General features: G+C 62.9%; 2 protein-coding genes across 3 annotated transcripts; both read left to right on the top strand.

Moving 5' to 3' along the window:
* The first annotated feature begins 24 nt into the window (after window positions 1-24).
* On the top strand, window positions 25-3,086 carry TYW2 (tRNA wybutosine-synthesizing protein 2). Of its 2 annotated transcripts, XM_086619555.1 has the most exons (7): window positions 25-126; window positions 290-437; window positions 516-705; window positions 794-944; window positions 1,022-1,131; window positions 1,955-2,112; window positions 2,186-3,086. In XM_086619555.1, exons 1-7 carry the CDS (start codon window positions 62-64, stop codon window positions 2,636-2,638), a joined length of 1,275 nt encoding a protein of 424 aa, XP_086475681.1. In that variant the 5' UTR covers window positions 25-61; the 3' UTR covers window positions 2,639-3,086. The 2 variants fall into 2 exon arrangements, with proteins under 2 accessions (XP_086475681.1, XP_086475679.1); XM_086619553.1 differs by having other exon boundaries at window positions 516-1,131.
* Window positions 3,087-5,175: 2,089 nt separating this feature from the next.
* SYTL4 (synaptotagmin like 4) lies at window positions 5,176-12,155 on the top strand. The gene is made up of 16 exons (XM_086619595.1): window positions 5,176-5,285; window positions 5,448-5,663; window positions 6,195-6,304; window positions 6,466-6,580; window positions 6,745-6,852; window positions 7,120-7,243; window positions 7,351-7,441; window positions 7,624-7,727; window positions 7,835-7,921; window positions 8,201-8,379; window positions 8,576-8,678; window positions 9,606-9,767; window positions 10,538-10,643; window positions 11,038-11,137; window positions 11,685-11,893; window positions 12,013-12,155. Exons 1-16 carry the CDS (start codon window positions 5,176-5,178, stop codon window positions 12,153-12,155), a joined length of 2,067 nt encoding a protein of 688 aa, XP_086475721.1.
* The last annotated feature ends 913 nt before the right edge of the window (window positions 12,156-13,068 follow it).

Raw genomic sequence — 13,068 nt, 5'->3', positions numbered from 1 at the left:
CCTGGCAGGTGGCCATGTCCCTGCCAGCTGGTGACGACCCTCGTTCCTGGGACTTGGCAGGATGGAGGCCAGGGATGTCCCCATCCCTGCGCTGGCCACAGAGCCGCGGTTCGCCCAGCGCCTCAGGTGAGTCTGCGAAGGGGAATGGGAGCCATGCAGCTGCTCTGGCAGGGTGCAGGCAGGGCTGGTGGGGAGGAGAGCTCAGAGGGTCAGCCCTGCACCTGGTAGGGAATCTCTTCCCGGTGGTGGGGTGGGCTGCGGAAGGCCTGACTGTGCCTTGGCCTTGCAGGGAGCATTTGGAAGAGGAGCAGCTCCTGGACAGGCGCTACCGGCTGCAGGAGATGCCAGGGGGCCATGTGGCCCTGCCCGTGCTGGAGGAGAAGCTCGACCAGCTGCAGCTGCCCGGGGAGATGCCCTGTGGGCTGGTCCAGATCCAGGTTAGGAGAGACCCCTCACCCTGAGCCCTGCTGTGGGGTGGTGCGGTCTCAGCCCCACGTGCCACATCCCTCCTGCAGCACCCGGTCCCCTCCAGGGCAGCCCGCCGGCAGACACCCGCCCAGAAGCTGCGGGACGAGCTGCGGAGGCTGCTGGGTGAGAGCTGGTCAGAGGAGCTGGAGCATGATGTGCCCCGTGCCTGGCAGCGACACGGGGACCTGGTCCTGCTGAGTGAGGACAGCTTCAGGGCTGCACCGTGGGAGAAGCTGGGTAAGGGGGAGTGGGGTCTGCCTGCCCAGATCCTGCCCGCAGAGCTGCCTTGGCCTTTCCCAAAGCTGCTGGAGTGGGTGCGTTGCAGGTCCAGCACTCTGGGAGACAGTCGCCTCGGCTCTGGGTGCCCGACGGCTGGCCAGGCGAGGACGGGTATTGCCAGACGGCATGCGGTCCCCCAGTATCACCCTGCTGCTGGGCCAGGACGGCTGGGTGGAGCACGTGGACAATGGAGTCAGGTAGGCAGGAGCTGCGGTGCAGGATGTGGCCAGTGTGGGAAAGGGGCTGCCCTCACTGGGGCGGTGGCGTCTCCCAGGTACACATTCGACGTGACCAAGTGCATGTTCTCACCGGGCAACATCACGGAGAAGCTGCGGGTGGCCTCACTGCCCTGCTCCGGGGAGGTCCTGGTGGATCTCTACGCAGGTAACTGAGGGATGGTGGAGGGATTTGGCAGGGCAGGCTTGCAGAGAGCAGTGATGCAGGTACTGATGGCATCCAGGTGGATGGGAAATGACATTTCTAGCCTGGACTGGAAAAATACCCAGGCTTAGGGCTCCCGCCCTGTCTGTGAGCCCTCAGCGAACCTGGCACTGCCATCCCTCCTGTGCCCCTGTTGCCTTTGGACGCTTAGGATGACCTTGCACTCAGGCTCTGCAAAGCACTGCTCTGTAACTAGTGCTGGTTACGGGAATCATTGGAATCCAGGGAAAAGATTCACCCTTGATGTTGCTTCTGTAAAGCTCCCACAGATGTCCTGAGCCTGTACCAATTTGCTTTCATGACAAGCTGGTGCTGACTGAAGCGTCCCGTGTGGAGATGACTGGGGAGATCAATCACACCAGGCGTTCGCATGTCCAGAGAGCTGCTATTTTGTGCTTCGGAAGTTAGCACTTCCAGTTTGTGCCACACGGAAAGGACGCAGCACTCACAAAACTGCTCTAGATTAATCAAAATCGATGGTAGTCTGGGCACTTCTGCACAGAGGGAAGCAGGGCAGGGCAGGTCTCCAGCTAATGGCCCAAGACTGAAGGTAAAATAAGCTCCTCCGTAAACATGTTTCAAGACAGGTTTTGCGTTTGGGAGGGGAGTGGAATTTCCATTTTCCCAGCGCCTGGGCTTGTTCTGGCCTGGAGCAAAGTGAGAGCCAGGGTAGTAATCCACATCCCGCCCTCCCTCCGGAGAGGAGCGCAGACCCTGGCAGTGCCCAGACCCTGCCCTCAGCCGCTGCCACCTCCTCTGCCCGCAGGCATCGGCTATTTCACGCTGCCATATCTGGTTCATGCGGCGGCTGCCTTTGCCCATGCCTGTGAGTGGAACAGCCACGCCGTGGAGGCCCTGCGGAGGAACCTCGTGCTGAATGGCGTGCAGGACCGCTGCCGCATCCACCACGGGGACAGCAGGCAGGTGAGCAGTGCCAACCGGCCACGGGCCCCCCTGGACTCACATGGCATCCCCCTCATCTCCCCTCTCCTTCCAGCTGGAGCTGCAGGATGTAGCGGACCGGGTGAACCTGGGGCTGATTCCCAGCTCAGAGGAAGGCTGGCCGGTGGCCTGCCGCGTCCTGAAGAAGGGCACAGGTGGGGTTCTCCACATCCACCACAACGTGGAGACTCTTCCTGCACCAGCCACCCCACACACCCCGATCCTGCGGGCTGAGCGAGGGTCTCTGGAGCAAGCCAGCTCTGACAGAGAGAGGCAGCACCAGAACCCGACAGAGGACAGCAGGAAGGAGATGCCAGCGGCCAGAATCAGACCTGAGTGGCAGAGGTGGGCTGAAGCAGCGGCAGCACGGATCCGGGGGCTGCTGGCAGAGCTGCATGGGCAGCCGTGGTGCACCAGCATCCTGCACATCGAGGCGGTGAAGTCCTATGCTCCCCACGTGCACCACCTCGTGCTGGACCTTGAGTGCCGGCCAACACTGCCCACCTAGCTGGCCACAGGCCCCAGCATGGCTCCAGCTCACACAAAATGCTGGTGTTGGAGCATTGGTGGCCAGGAGATGCTACGATTGCCCACTGCCAGCCTGGATGTGCTTTGTCACCTCGTTCTTAGCTGGCCGCACTGCCCAGCAGTGCCTCCCTGTGTCCAGAGCACCCAGGGATGCGCTCCCACAGGAAATCCCTCCAGGAGCTGTATCCTGGCCTAGGATGGGTTAAGCTGGGGCTGAGAGCACCCCGAGCCCTGCCCCGGCTCTGCCTGTCGCTGCCTGGATCTTGGAAAGCTGGTGGCGCTTTCAGCCCCATTTTCGCACAGGAGAGAGCCGTAGGGCCGAATAAACCTTGGATTCCTGCCGGGCTTCATTTCAGCAAGCCAGGGGCGGGCTTTGTGCTTGTATTTACCCGCGTGCTTTTTTATTGTACTGGAAACAGGTCTGTTCGTCTTGGTTTCTTCTCAACTTTTTGCAGAAATAAGGATGTTTCCCACCTCTCTGGTTGGTGTCCAGTTAAAACACAGCACTGGTGCAAGCACGGGGTTCTGGCCTGGGGACTCCAGGTCCCAGGGCAGTCCATGAAGGGGCTCGGGGAGCAAAGCCACCATCCTCTGCCCAAAGCCCACTTCCCTCTGCGTAAGAGAAACCACCTCTTAGGCAGCTGTGTGTGTGTGTACCCCTGTTGCAGAGAAACCCCTGCCTGGGGAGGGTGCCCCCACTGGCCCTTTGGTGTCCCTGTGGCTGTTCCTCCATGGAGCTGTCCTGTTTCCTCCCTGCAGAGCTGGGAACCTCTGGTTCTCCCCCGTCCCGTAGTGGGGAGCCCTGGGGTGCAGCTGAAAGCATGGGCAGAGCCATGTCCTTGCGTTCGCGTTGGGGCTGCTCCCAGCTGGTCTCCCACGTCGCCCCACTGTCCTGCGTGGTGGGAATCCACATTTCCATGGATGCGAGCCCCACGCCTTGCCATGCCACGTGTGCTCACGATTTCCTTATTGCCTGTGCTCTCGTGGGCAGAGTGGGAGGAGTCCTGCCTGGACGGTATCTCTGCCCACAAAGCACAAGGGCAGAAGCTGGAGCCTTGCTGCAGGGCCATCCTCTGCTGCCTGCAGAGCTGGGAGGGCGCCACGGCCATGCTGCTCGGGTCTCAGCTGCTCACCCGCTGCCGTGCTGGGGACACCCCGAGAGGGCACGTCGGGCCCACTGCCCCCAGCAGAGTGAGCGGCTGTAGACTTTGTGCCGGCGTGTGTGCGCTCGGTGGGAGGAGCTGCCTTCCCAGACCGGGCCGCGGGGGAGCAGCCCGGGGAGCCGGGGCCGAGCGCCCAGCTCCAGGCACCGAGCCGGGCTCTGCCCAGCCGTGCCGGCGGGAGAGCAGCCCCGCGGGGCTGGGCCCACGGCTCTAGAGGCGGGGTACCGGGAGCTCCGGGCACGACTGGACGGGGCCGGGCACCGCCTCTAGAGCCGCCCCGTCGGTGCCACAGGTGCGGCGGGCGCAGCTCCTTTAAGGAGGCGGCACCGCCCCCCCCTTCCCTCCCCCCCCCGTGTCGCTCCCGGGAGACGCCGGCCGGAGCCGCTGCAGGTACCGGGCGACCCTGCGCGGGGCGGGGGGTGCTGCTCTGCTTACCGGGGCCGGGGCTGCGGTGTCCCGGGGGCCGCCGGGGCCGGGCAGGCGCGGGGCAGCCGGCGCGTCCCTGCCCAGGTGGCCGCACTGCGGGCGTCGTGGCGGCGGCCCTGGACCCCCGCGGCGGAGAGGAGCCCGGGGTCCAGCCCGCTGCCCACCTCGTCCTCGGGTGACGCCGGGGCGAGGTGCGGCTGCGGGGACAGGAAGGCTCCTCCCGGCGGGCAGCGCCCGCTTCCAGCCGCCATCCGTCCCCCGGCTCGCCGGGGGCACCGCCCCGGGCGGGGAGCGGGGGTGCCCGGCGGGCGGGCTGCAGACCTCCGAGCGGGTGCTCCGGGAGCGCGGCTCTGCCCGGCTCCGCCGGGGCTGGAGCTACTGTGGCCGCCCGGGATCCGGCTGTGAGCGCCCGCGGCGCCGCCGGGCCGGATCGTGCTCCCGCCGCTGCTCCAGCTGCGTCCTCCGCAGCCCAGCTGCTCTGGGCGCGGGGGACGAGCAAAAGCTTTCCGAGGCCGCGCTGCGTTCGTGGGTGCAGCAGCCTGGGGCAGCTCCTTTCTCCGCGGGGGTGCCCGGGAGTGCTGGGCGTCAGCGCCGGTCCCACGGAGCCGGCTGAGGTCACCGCGGCGGCGGGGCTGGCAGGCGGCCGACAGCCCAGCCCGCAGCAGCGCCGTGCCCTGGGCAGGGCCGCGGAGGTGGCGGGGCGGGCTGGGTGCGGGCGCTCGGGGCGCCGGCCGCGCCGAGACGGTGTCTCGGGTGCGGTGGTGCGGGCAGCGGGGGCCGGCAGTCCGGTGCCGGTGTGGGGTCCCAGCACAGCTGGGCTGATGTGGGGCTGCCAGCCCGCGGTGGGGCTGCGCTGAGCGGCTGGCTGGCTCCCAGCAGGGGCGTGTCCGGCTGCTTCTGGCGAGGGCGAGCGATCCCGGGTGCAACGATGTCGGAGGCCGTGGATCTGTCCTTCCTGTCGGACGTGGAGAAGGATTTGATCCTGCAGGTCCTGCAGCGCGATGAGGAGCTCCGCAAAGCAGAGGAGAGGAGAATCAGGTGAGGATGTGGTTGGGACAGGCAGGGTGCTGGTTTCCCTGCTTTGCTCTAGAAGTGGCTGGAGGGGCGAGGATGTGGGCAGTGGGGCTGGGGCAACAGCTCTGCTCCAGCCCCGAGGTCCTGGTGTGTCTCTGACGACTCTCGGTGTTGGGGTCTGAGCAGGCGCCTGAAGAATGAGCTGCTGGAGATCCGGCGTAAAGGAGCCAAGCGCGGCAGCCAGCGCTACAGCGAGCGGACGTGTGCCCGCTGCCAGCAGAGCCTGGGCCGCATCAGCCCCAAGGCCAACACCTGCCGGGGCTGCAACCACTTGGTGTGTCGGGACTGCCGTTCCTACAGCCCCAACAGCTCCTGGCGCTGCAAAGTCTGCACCAAAGAGGCGTGAGTACCAGGGGACAAGTGGCGGGGACCTTCTGCGCACTGTTCCTGTTCCCTTCCGCCTCCCGCTCACCCCAGTTTGATGCCCCATGGCCAGCCTTTTCTAGCCCAGCTGGTCTTCTCTAGCGCAGGGCAGCTGTCTCTGCTGTCACTTCCCAGGGCGGGCACCCGTGGTTGGGCAATGGAGAACTGGGTTGTGCTCCACGCTTAGTCTCCTTCATGTCCACCTCGCTCCTTTTCACCCCCTTACTCAACTCCAGCACACCCCCGTGCCCCTCGCACAGCCTGTGTTTCAAGCACCCCAGGTTTCTTCCCTCTTGCCCTCCCCTGCCCTACAAACCCTGTCTTGCTCCTGTGTTTGTTGGGGACGTAGCTGGGCCCGTCGTCTGCCCAGTGCATCGTGTCTGCCCAGCCACCTGCCGAACGTGCCCATGGTGCCCGTGCTGTCCTTGGCCGTGGCAGCACCAAGGGTGGCAGCGGGGCACAGGGAGCAGCCCCCCCGCTGCCTCTGACTGCAGGTCCCCTGCCCTGCAGCGAGCTCAAGAAGACAACGGGTGACTGGTTCTACGACCAGAGGGTCAACCGCTTCGCCAACCGGCTGGGCAGCGACATGGTGCGGCTGTCCCTGCGGCACAGGACGGCGGGTAGGGCTGCCACAGCAATGTCTTCTCCTGCAGCCTGGCCCTCCGGGATGCTCTGGCTTTCCCTGGTGTGCCTCTGCCCAGTGCGGAGTTGGCTGGGAGCAGCTCTTGCTCCAGGCAATGGGCTTGGGGCTGTAGTCCTCCTGATGCCTTTCTCCTTCCAGCCAGCAAAAGAGAGACTGTGGGACAAACCCTTCTCCAGAAAGCCCAGCTCAGTGAGCCCAAAAGCTCCTCAGCATCCCGGCAGCAGAGCCCCTCAGCATCCCGAGAGGGGCCCAGGTGAGCATCTTTGCCGTCTCCTCAGCTCTGGGCACCACCCCTTGGCTTCTGCAGGGACGGGAGGGACGCTGTCACCCTGCTTGGATTGTTGGTGGTGCAGAAGCTTGCTCTCAGACCAGCCTCCTCACCAAACAGGACATACCTGTGGTTTTGTTTGTCTGCAGTTTGTTTCTGGATGCCTCAGACCCTCGGGATGGCAAAAGTGACACAGAGTCCATGGAAAACATGAGCCTGGATGGCTACAGACCTAGTCCCGGTGGCGTGGGGGGCAGGTGAGGGGCTCCTGGGGGCACCTGGGTAGGTTGTGCCTGGCAAGGCTGGCCTGGCAGAGCATGAGGACCTTCCTCTGAAGTGTGTTTTTCTCTGTTCAACTTTTCGGTCTGGTGAGATGGAGCTGGCTCCTCTGACTGGGCTGAAACCTGGTCCTGCGTGGGCTGGGGTGTTCTGAGGAGCTTGGGTTGGTCCGGAGAGCCTGTGGGAAGACCTTGCTCTCCAGCCGTGCTCTTGGCCTGGGACAGACCTTTCTGTGTCCTCTGCAGGAGGAACTCCCTGGAGAGAGCTGCCCTCCTCAAAGATGGAAAGCAGGTTGCTGCGCCGGCAGGACCCGCTGCCTCCAGCCTGACCCTCCCTCTCCGCTCTAAAAACACGTTCTCCGACGGCTGGGTGTGTGCTGCTGCTCCGGCAGGCTCAGCCCTGTCCTGGGGCATGGGGCTGGGAGCCCCGGGGGGTGCCCAGCTCTGCCCTGCTCTGAAGGGACCCTTCCTGCCCAGGATGCCACTGTGGGGAGCCGTAGCAGCACTTTGGTTGACGAGCACGAAACGATATTCAAGAAGAATCCTCGGCGGGTGGTGAGGCCCGCGGGTGAGAGCTGCATGGGTGCAGGGTGCCAATGTGGCAGGGGGTGGGTGGCTGCTTCTCCCTGGGCTGTGGTGGGCTTTCAGTGCAGACGGGAGAGCCTGCGGCAGCCCCTTGGAGCATGGGAGCCGCAGGGCTCTGCTAGTCCTGCACTGTGCCACCGTCTCCTGCCTCGCTGTCTCATGCAGACTACACCAAGTCGGTGATCGACCTGCGCCCAGAGGACTTTGTGGGGGAAGGTGGCTCTTTAGGGGACAGGAGCAAGTCGGTCCCCGGCCTCAACACGGAGCTGGTGAGACCCTTGGCGTGCTGCAGAGCTGGCTGCCGGGTGGAGGAGCCGGCTGCCTGGCTGGCCATGCCCTGTCGCTCCCCGCACAGGCAGCTTGTCTCTCCTTGCAGGAGGAGGAGGAGGAGGACATCGATAACCTGGTGGAGATCCATCGCCAGAGAGTGGCCCGGGGCAGCATGCGCAGCGGTACCTCCTCGGTGAGTCCCCGCGGCGTGGCCGTGCTCTGCTCCACTGCATGGATGGAGAAGGGCAGCACCGACAGCGGGGTGGGCAGCTCCTGGGGCACAAGTTTGGGGCGCAGGGGCTTCTTCCCCTTGAAGGGAATCGAAATGTGGAGTCCCAGCTGCAGGTGGGAGGCACTCAGCGGCCATCCCCAGGTGTGGAGGGGTGAGAGGGGCATGTGGAGGAGCTTTACTGAGGATGACGAGGGACCGTCGAGTGATGCCACCCCAGCTCAGCCCTGCCATGTCTTCCAGAGCACACTGGGGAGCATGGTCAGCATTTACAGCGAGGCCGGCGATTTCGGCAACGTCGTGGTCACCGGGGGAATCTCCTTCTCCCTGAGCTACGAGCAGAAGACACAGACCTTGTTCATTCACGTGAAGGAGTGTCGCCAGCTGGCCTACGGGGACGAGAGCAGGAAGCGCTCCAACCCGTGAGAGCCGGGGGGGTGGTGGCTGGTGGCATTGCTGGTGGTGCTCACAGGGTTGGGGGGTGCCCACCTGAGATGGGAGCTGTAAGGGAGGGGGTCTTGGTGAGGCAGGAGGTTTGGGGCTGTCCTGGGGGACTCAGAGGGTGGGGGCTAGTTGTAGAGAGGATTCTGGTGAAATGCTGTCCGTTCCTCCCATCAGGTATGTGAAGACCTACCTGCTGCCGGACAAATCCCGGCAAGGGAAACGCAAGACGACCATCAAACGCAACACCATCAACCCCCTGTACAACGAGCTGCTGAAGGTAAGCGGGGACAGGCTGGGGTGCAGCCCGCTCCTCGCTGTGGGGCCGGGCAGGCACTTGGCCCTGGGGATGCTGCTGGGACAAACCAGGGCAGGGATGGGCTCCAAGCCCTGAGGCGGGGACTCTGCGGAGGCCCCGTGTCCAGACATTGGCTCCTGCAAGCTGGAAAAACCCCCTCCCAGGCTGGGTCACTGCTCTGATGGGGCTGTGGTGTCCAGCCCCAGGTGCCATGGTGGGGTCCACAGCTGCATATGTGAACGTGTGTCAGAGCCCGTGTTCCTGGCTCCCGTGGCATCTCCCAGGGCAGGAGCCTTCTGCTTAGCCTGGATGTTGCTTTCCATGGAGAAGGCTCCCAGGCCATTGCAGGCAGGTACACTGGCAGGAGGGCAGGTGGCACAGCTGCAGAGGCAGAGATAAGGCAGTTCTGCGCCCCAGGACAGAAGCACTTGGCACTGCCCTTCGTGGTCCCCACTGTGGTCACCAAAGGACAGTGGGAAGAGCTGGCTCTGTCCCTCAGCCTGGCAGTACATGGAGCAGACAGGAGGGAAGTGGGAACCATGGTTTGGTTTCCAGGCTCCTACAGCCCCGGGTTTGCTGAGGTCTTGCGCTGTGACCACCTGAGGCTCAGTGGGCTGGCAGAGCGTTGCTTGTGGTGGGATGAGGTGAGGTGGCCGGGTGCCATGAGCCCGGCTCCTCGCTCTGCATAGGAGGACCACTTGCCTGGAGAGCACGGGTTTCTGCACCATTGCCTCAGGACTCTGAGGTTTCAGCAGGCTTGGAAAAGAAGAACAAGTCTCCTGCATGCATCCGTTGCTCCTCAAACCTGTCTGCTCTCCTGCTTGAGAGCTGTGGCTGCTGGTGTACGCCGAGCCTGTCCCCTGCCTGGCGCTGCCGACTCACTGGTGGTTTTCCTGTCTCTCTTCCTAGTACGAGATGAACAAGTCCCTCCTGCTTGCCAGGACGCTGCAGTTCTCGGTCTGGCACCACGATCGCTTTGGCCGCAACACGTTCCTGGGGGAGGTGGAGGTCCCGCTGGACGCCTGGAACTTTGAGAGCCAGCTGGAGGAGTTTCTGCCCCTGCACGGCAAGGTGCTGGCCCTGCCACCCTGGCACTGCTGCCCACAGCAGCCTCCCTTGCCTGGCCCTGGCCAGGGAGGTGGCCCTCTGTGGGCAGAGGAGTGCAGAGATCTTGGCTGAGGGCTGCCAAAAGGCTTGTGCTAAATCAAATCTTGGAGAAACGGAGACCCCAGAGCAGATAGCAGCAGTACTAAAAAAAGGGCAGCTATTCTGCCTTAAGCCTAGCTTCCCTCCTCCTCCTCCTCAGTATATCCCCTACGGGATTCTGCAGGATGTCTCTGCTCCATCAGGTATTTCCATTCTGCTTGCTTGATTGCTCCAAGAGCGCACCTCTTCCCAGCTCCTTGCCCCAGCTGGGAGGAATTGGAGCCAACTTCAGGAAAACAAATGGGGGAAATTGGCCGGGACATCCTGCTGCGGGATGCAGAGCCAGGCAGTGAGGGCCTTCGTACGGCTCGATGACAGCAGCAGATGCTGCTACTGGACTCAAGTCTGGCTCTCTAGGCTAACTTGCACCGCGAGCTCAGCCCTTGGCATTGCTGGGGCTCGCACAGCTTGTGGAAACCCCTAAATAGGATTTCATGGGAGGTGATTGAGCCAAAGTAGGATCCCAAAGGAGCTGGTCTGAGTCTGACCTGGGGAGGCTCTGCAAGCATTTGTGCTGGGTTAACCAATCCTAGGAGAAGCCCAGCTCTTCAGCCCAGCATGGGAAGGTGCTCCGTGGCCATCACCATGTCTGCTTTGGCCTCTCTAGCAGTTTGGTAACTCTGACCTCTTTGCAGATTGGGGCGGATGCTGCTGGTCTCCCCCAGTACAGGGGGGAGCTGGTTGTCTCCATGAAGTACATCCCATCTTCCAAGCACCCTGGGGCCACAAACAGCAGGAAAGGTGAGTGCTGGAGCTCCAGGATCTCCACGTAGCCTGCAGGATGCGCTCATGGCCAGGCGAGCTGGCTCTGGATGGGTTTCTTGAGTGGTGCCACTGCATCCTTCTCCTCTGCAACACCTGCAAGGCTGCCCTGGGTCAGTGCAGACCTGGGTGTCCTTAGGCTGGCTGTGTGGTCCCAGTGCTTTCCTGGGACTGGACCATCAGGCCCTGCATGGAGCAATTGTCTGCCTTCATCTCAGCAGACCAGGCCAGTAAGGGAGGAGGCAGGACGAGATACCAGCTGGGGACCCGAACCTGCCTCTTCAGTGAAGGCTGCTCAGCAGGGCCTTTCCAAATGTTAGCAGTGGTGGAAACTAAGGTTGATTACATCTTGCTGTGTTTGTTTTTTTCTCAGGCAAAACAGGGGAAGGAGGTGAGCTCCAGGTCTGGATCAAAGAAGCCAAGAACCTCACAGCTGCCAAATCTGGGGGGACATCAGACAGCTTTGTCAAGGGGTGAGTGTGGGTTCCGGTGAGGGGGGGTGGTAGTGAAGGCATTGTTCTCCCTGGCTGCATCCCAGGGCACTTCCCAGAGCTGCTGCAGGGACCTGGGGGAGAGAAGGGTCTCTGCTGCCCCACGCTGCCTGTGTTGGTTCCCTGAAAGTCACTGTCTGTCCAGAGACAAGATGCTCCTGGTAGCAAACGCTCTCCTGGGTTTTGGCTGGTTGAGGGGTCGCGGTGGGAGGTTGAGGGCAGAGCAGGGCTCCAGCTGCCATCAGATCATCTTCCCAGAGGTCACTAAGCCACCGGATAGCATGGCTGGGGGTGAGCGGACTCTGGTCCTTGCTCCTCTCCCCTCCTTAGACCACTTGCATCTGCTGAGTGGCTTTTGAGGAGGCAGGGCAGAGACCCAGCCCCATGCAGGCTGTCATGGTCCTTGTTCCTAAGCCATATCAGGGAGGGTGGGCTCCAGGCCAGGTCCTTGGGGTGCTGAGGTGCCCTAGCCCCTGGGGCAGAAGGCAGCTGCACCTGTGCGGTTAACCCAGGGGGCTGCTTCCCCCAGCTACCTCCTGCCACACAAAAACAAAGCCTCCAAGAGGAAGACGCCCGTGGTGAAGAAGACCCTGAACCCTCATTACAACCACACCTTTGTCTACAACGGCATCAACCCCGAGGACCTGCAGCATATCTGCCTGGAGCTGACAGTCTGGGACCGGGAGCCGCTGGCCAGCAACGACTTCCTTGGGGGTGTCCGTCTGGGGGTGGGCAACGGTGAGTAGCCCTGGGGTCCCATCAAAGCCTGGGGATGAGCAGCCTTGCTTGGAGCTGCCTTGCTGCGGGTGGGAGGCTGCTCCGGCAGTGACTCTGCCCACCTCCATCCTTTCTCCCAGGCATGAGCAACGGGCAGGCTGTGGACTGGATGGACTCCACAGGCGAAGAGCTGAGCCTGTGGCAGAAGATGCGCCAGTACCCGGGCTCGTGGGCAGAGGGGACGCTCCAGCTCCGCTCCACCATGGCCAAGCTGAGGCCGTAGGCTGTGGCAGCAGCACCGGGACTCAGCCGAGGAGCTGGCACTGCTGCTCGGGAGCCGTGCTCGCTGCGGGGCCCAGCAGGGCTGCCAAATGTGGTTATTTTTTTTGCTTATACTTTAATAAACATGACCTCCAAACAGGCTTGGGTGGAAAGTCTTGGCCCAGCTTCGTTTAAAGGGTTTTGCTTTTGTCTGAGGCTTTGCACCAAAATTCAGGCTGAACCAGAGTCCTGTGGACCCTCCCTTCTTCTGTCCCCAGGCAAAATGCTTTGAAATGGGGTTGGGTTTTCTTCTTTCTATTCTTCTTCCTCCCACCCCCTGTGTTTCACAGTCCACTCCCTCCTTGTCTTCTCCACCCTCCTCCTGCTGGATGCTGCCAGCTCCAGGACTGGAGCATCCCTGCACAGCCCAGCCCCTGCCCTGGCTGTGGGGCTGAGATGGAGCAATGTGGGATCAACTTGGGGTGCTGGGGGTGTAGTGGTCCCCAGGAAGGATTCGTAACCCGGGTCTCTCTGCAACACACCTTCTGCCAGCGCTGACTTTTATACAAATTTATTTATTTTGAGTTAATGTTCTACTGTCAAAACAGTTCCCAGGAAGGGTGCCCCGTGGAAGGGGAAGCATGGGGTGGGGAGGGTGAGCCCTGGGGTGGGCTGTACGCTGGCTGGGGGCTGCTGGCTTTGCTGACCATGGGGCCGTTTGCTTTTAATAAAGGTTCTCTGCCAGGACCCTGGCAGCAGTGCATGCCTGGCAGGGCTGAGCCCAGCTGGGCAGGGAGTGGGTTCAGGTCCTGCATGGGGTGAGGATGGCCATAGGGAGGGTGAAGCTGCTGTGTTAGAGGCTTTTGTGCTGTTGCCTTGCCCGCTGCCCTCTGCTCCGGCAGCCCAGCATCAGGCTGCCCTTCTCCCTCCTGCCT

The sequence above is a fragment of the Tauraco erythrolophus genome, chromosome 13 (genome assembly GCF_009769465.1).
Source record: "Tauraco erythrolophus isolate bTauEry1 chromosome 13, bTauEry1.pri, whole genome shotgun sequence".
Taxonomy (NCBI): domain Eukaryota; kingdom Metazoa; phylum Chordata; class Aves; order Musophagiformes; family Musophagidae; genus Tauraco; species Tauraco erythrolophus.
The sequence above is the reverse complement of the archived record's forward strand: the minus strand, read 5'-3'. Positions and strand labels throughout refer to the sequence as shown.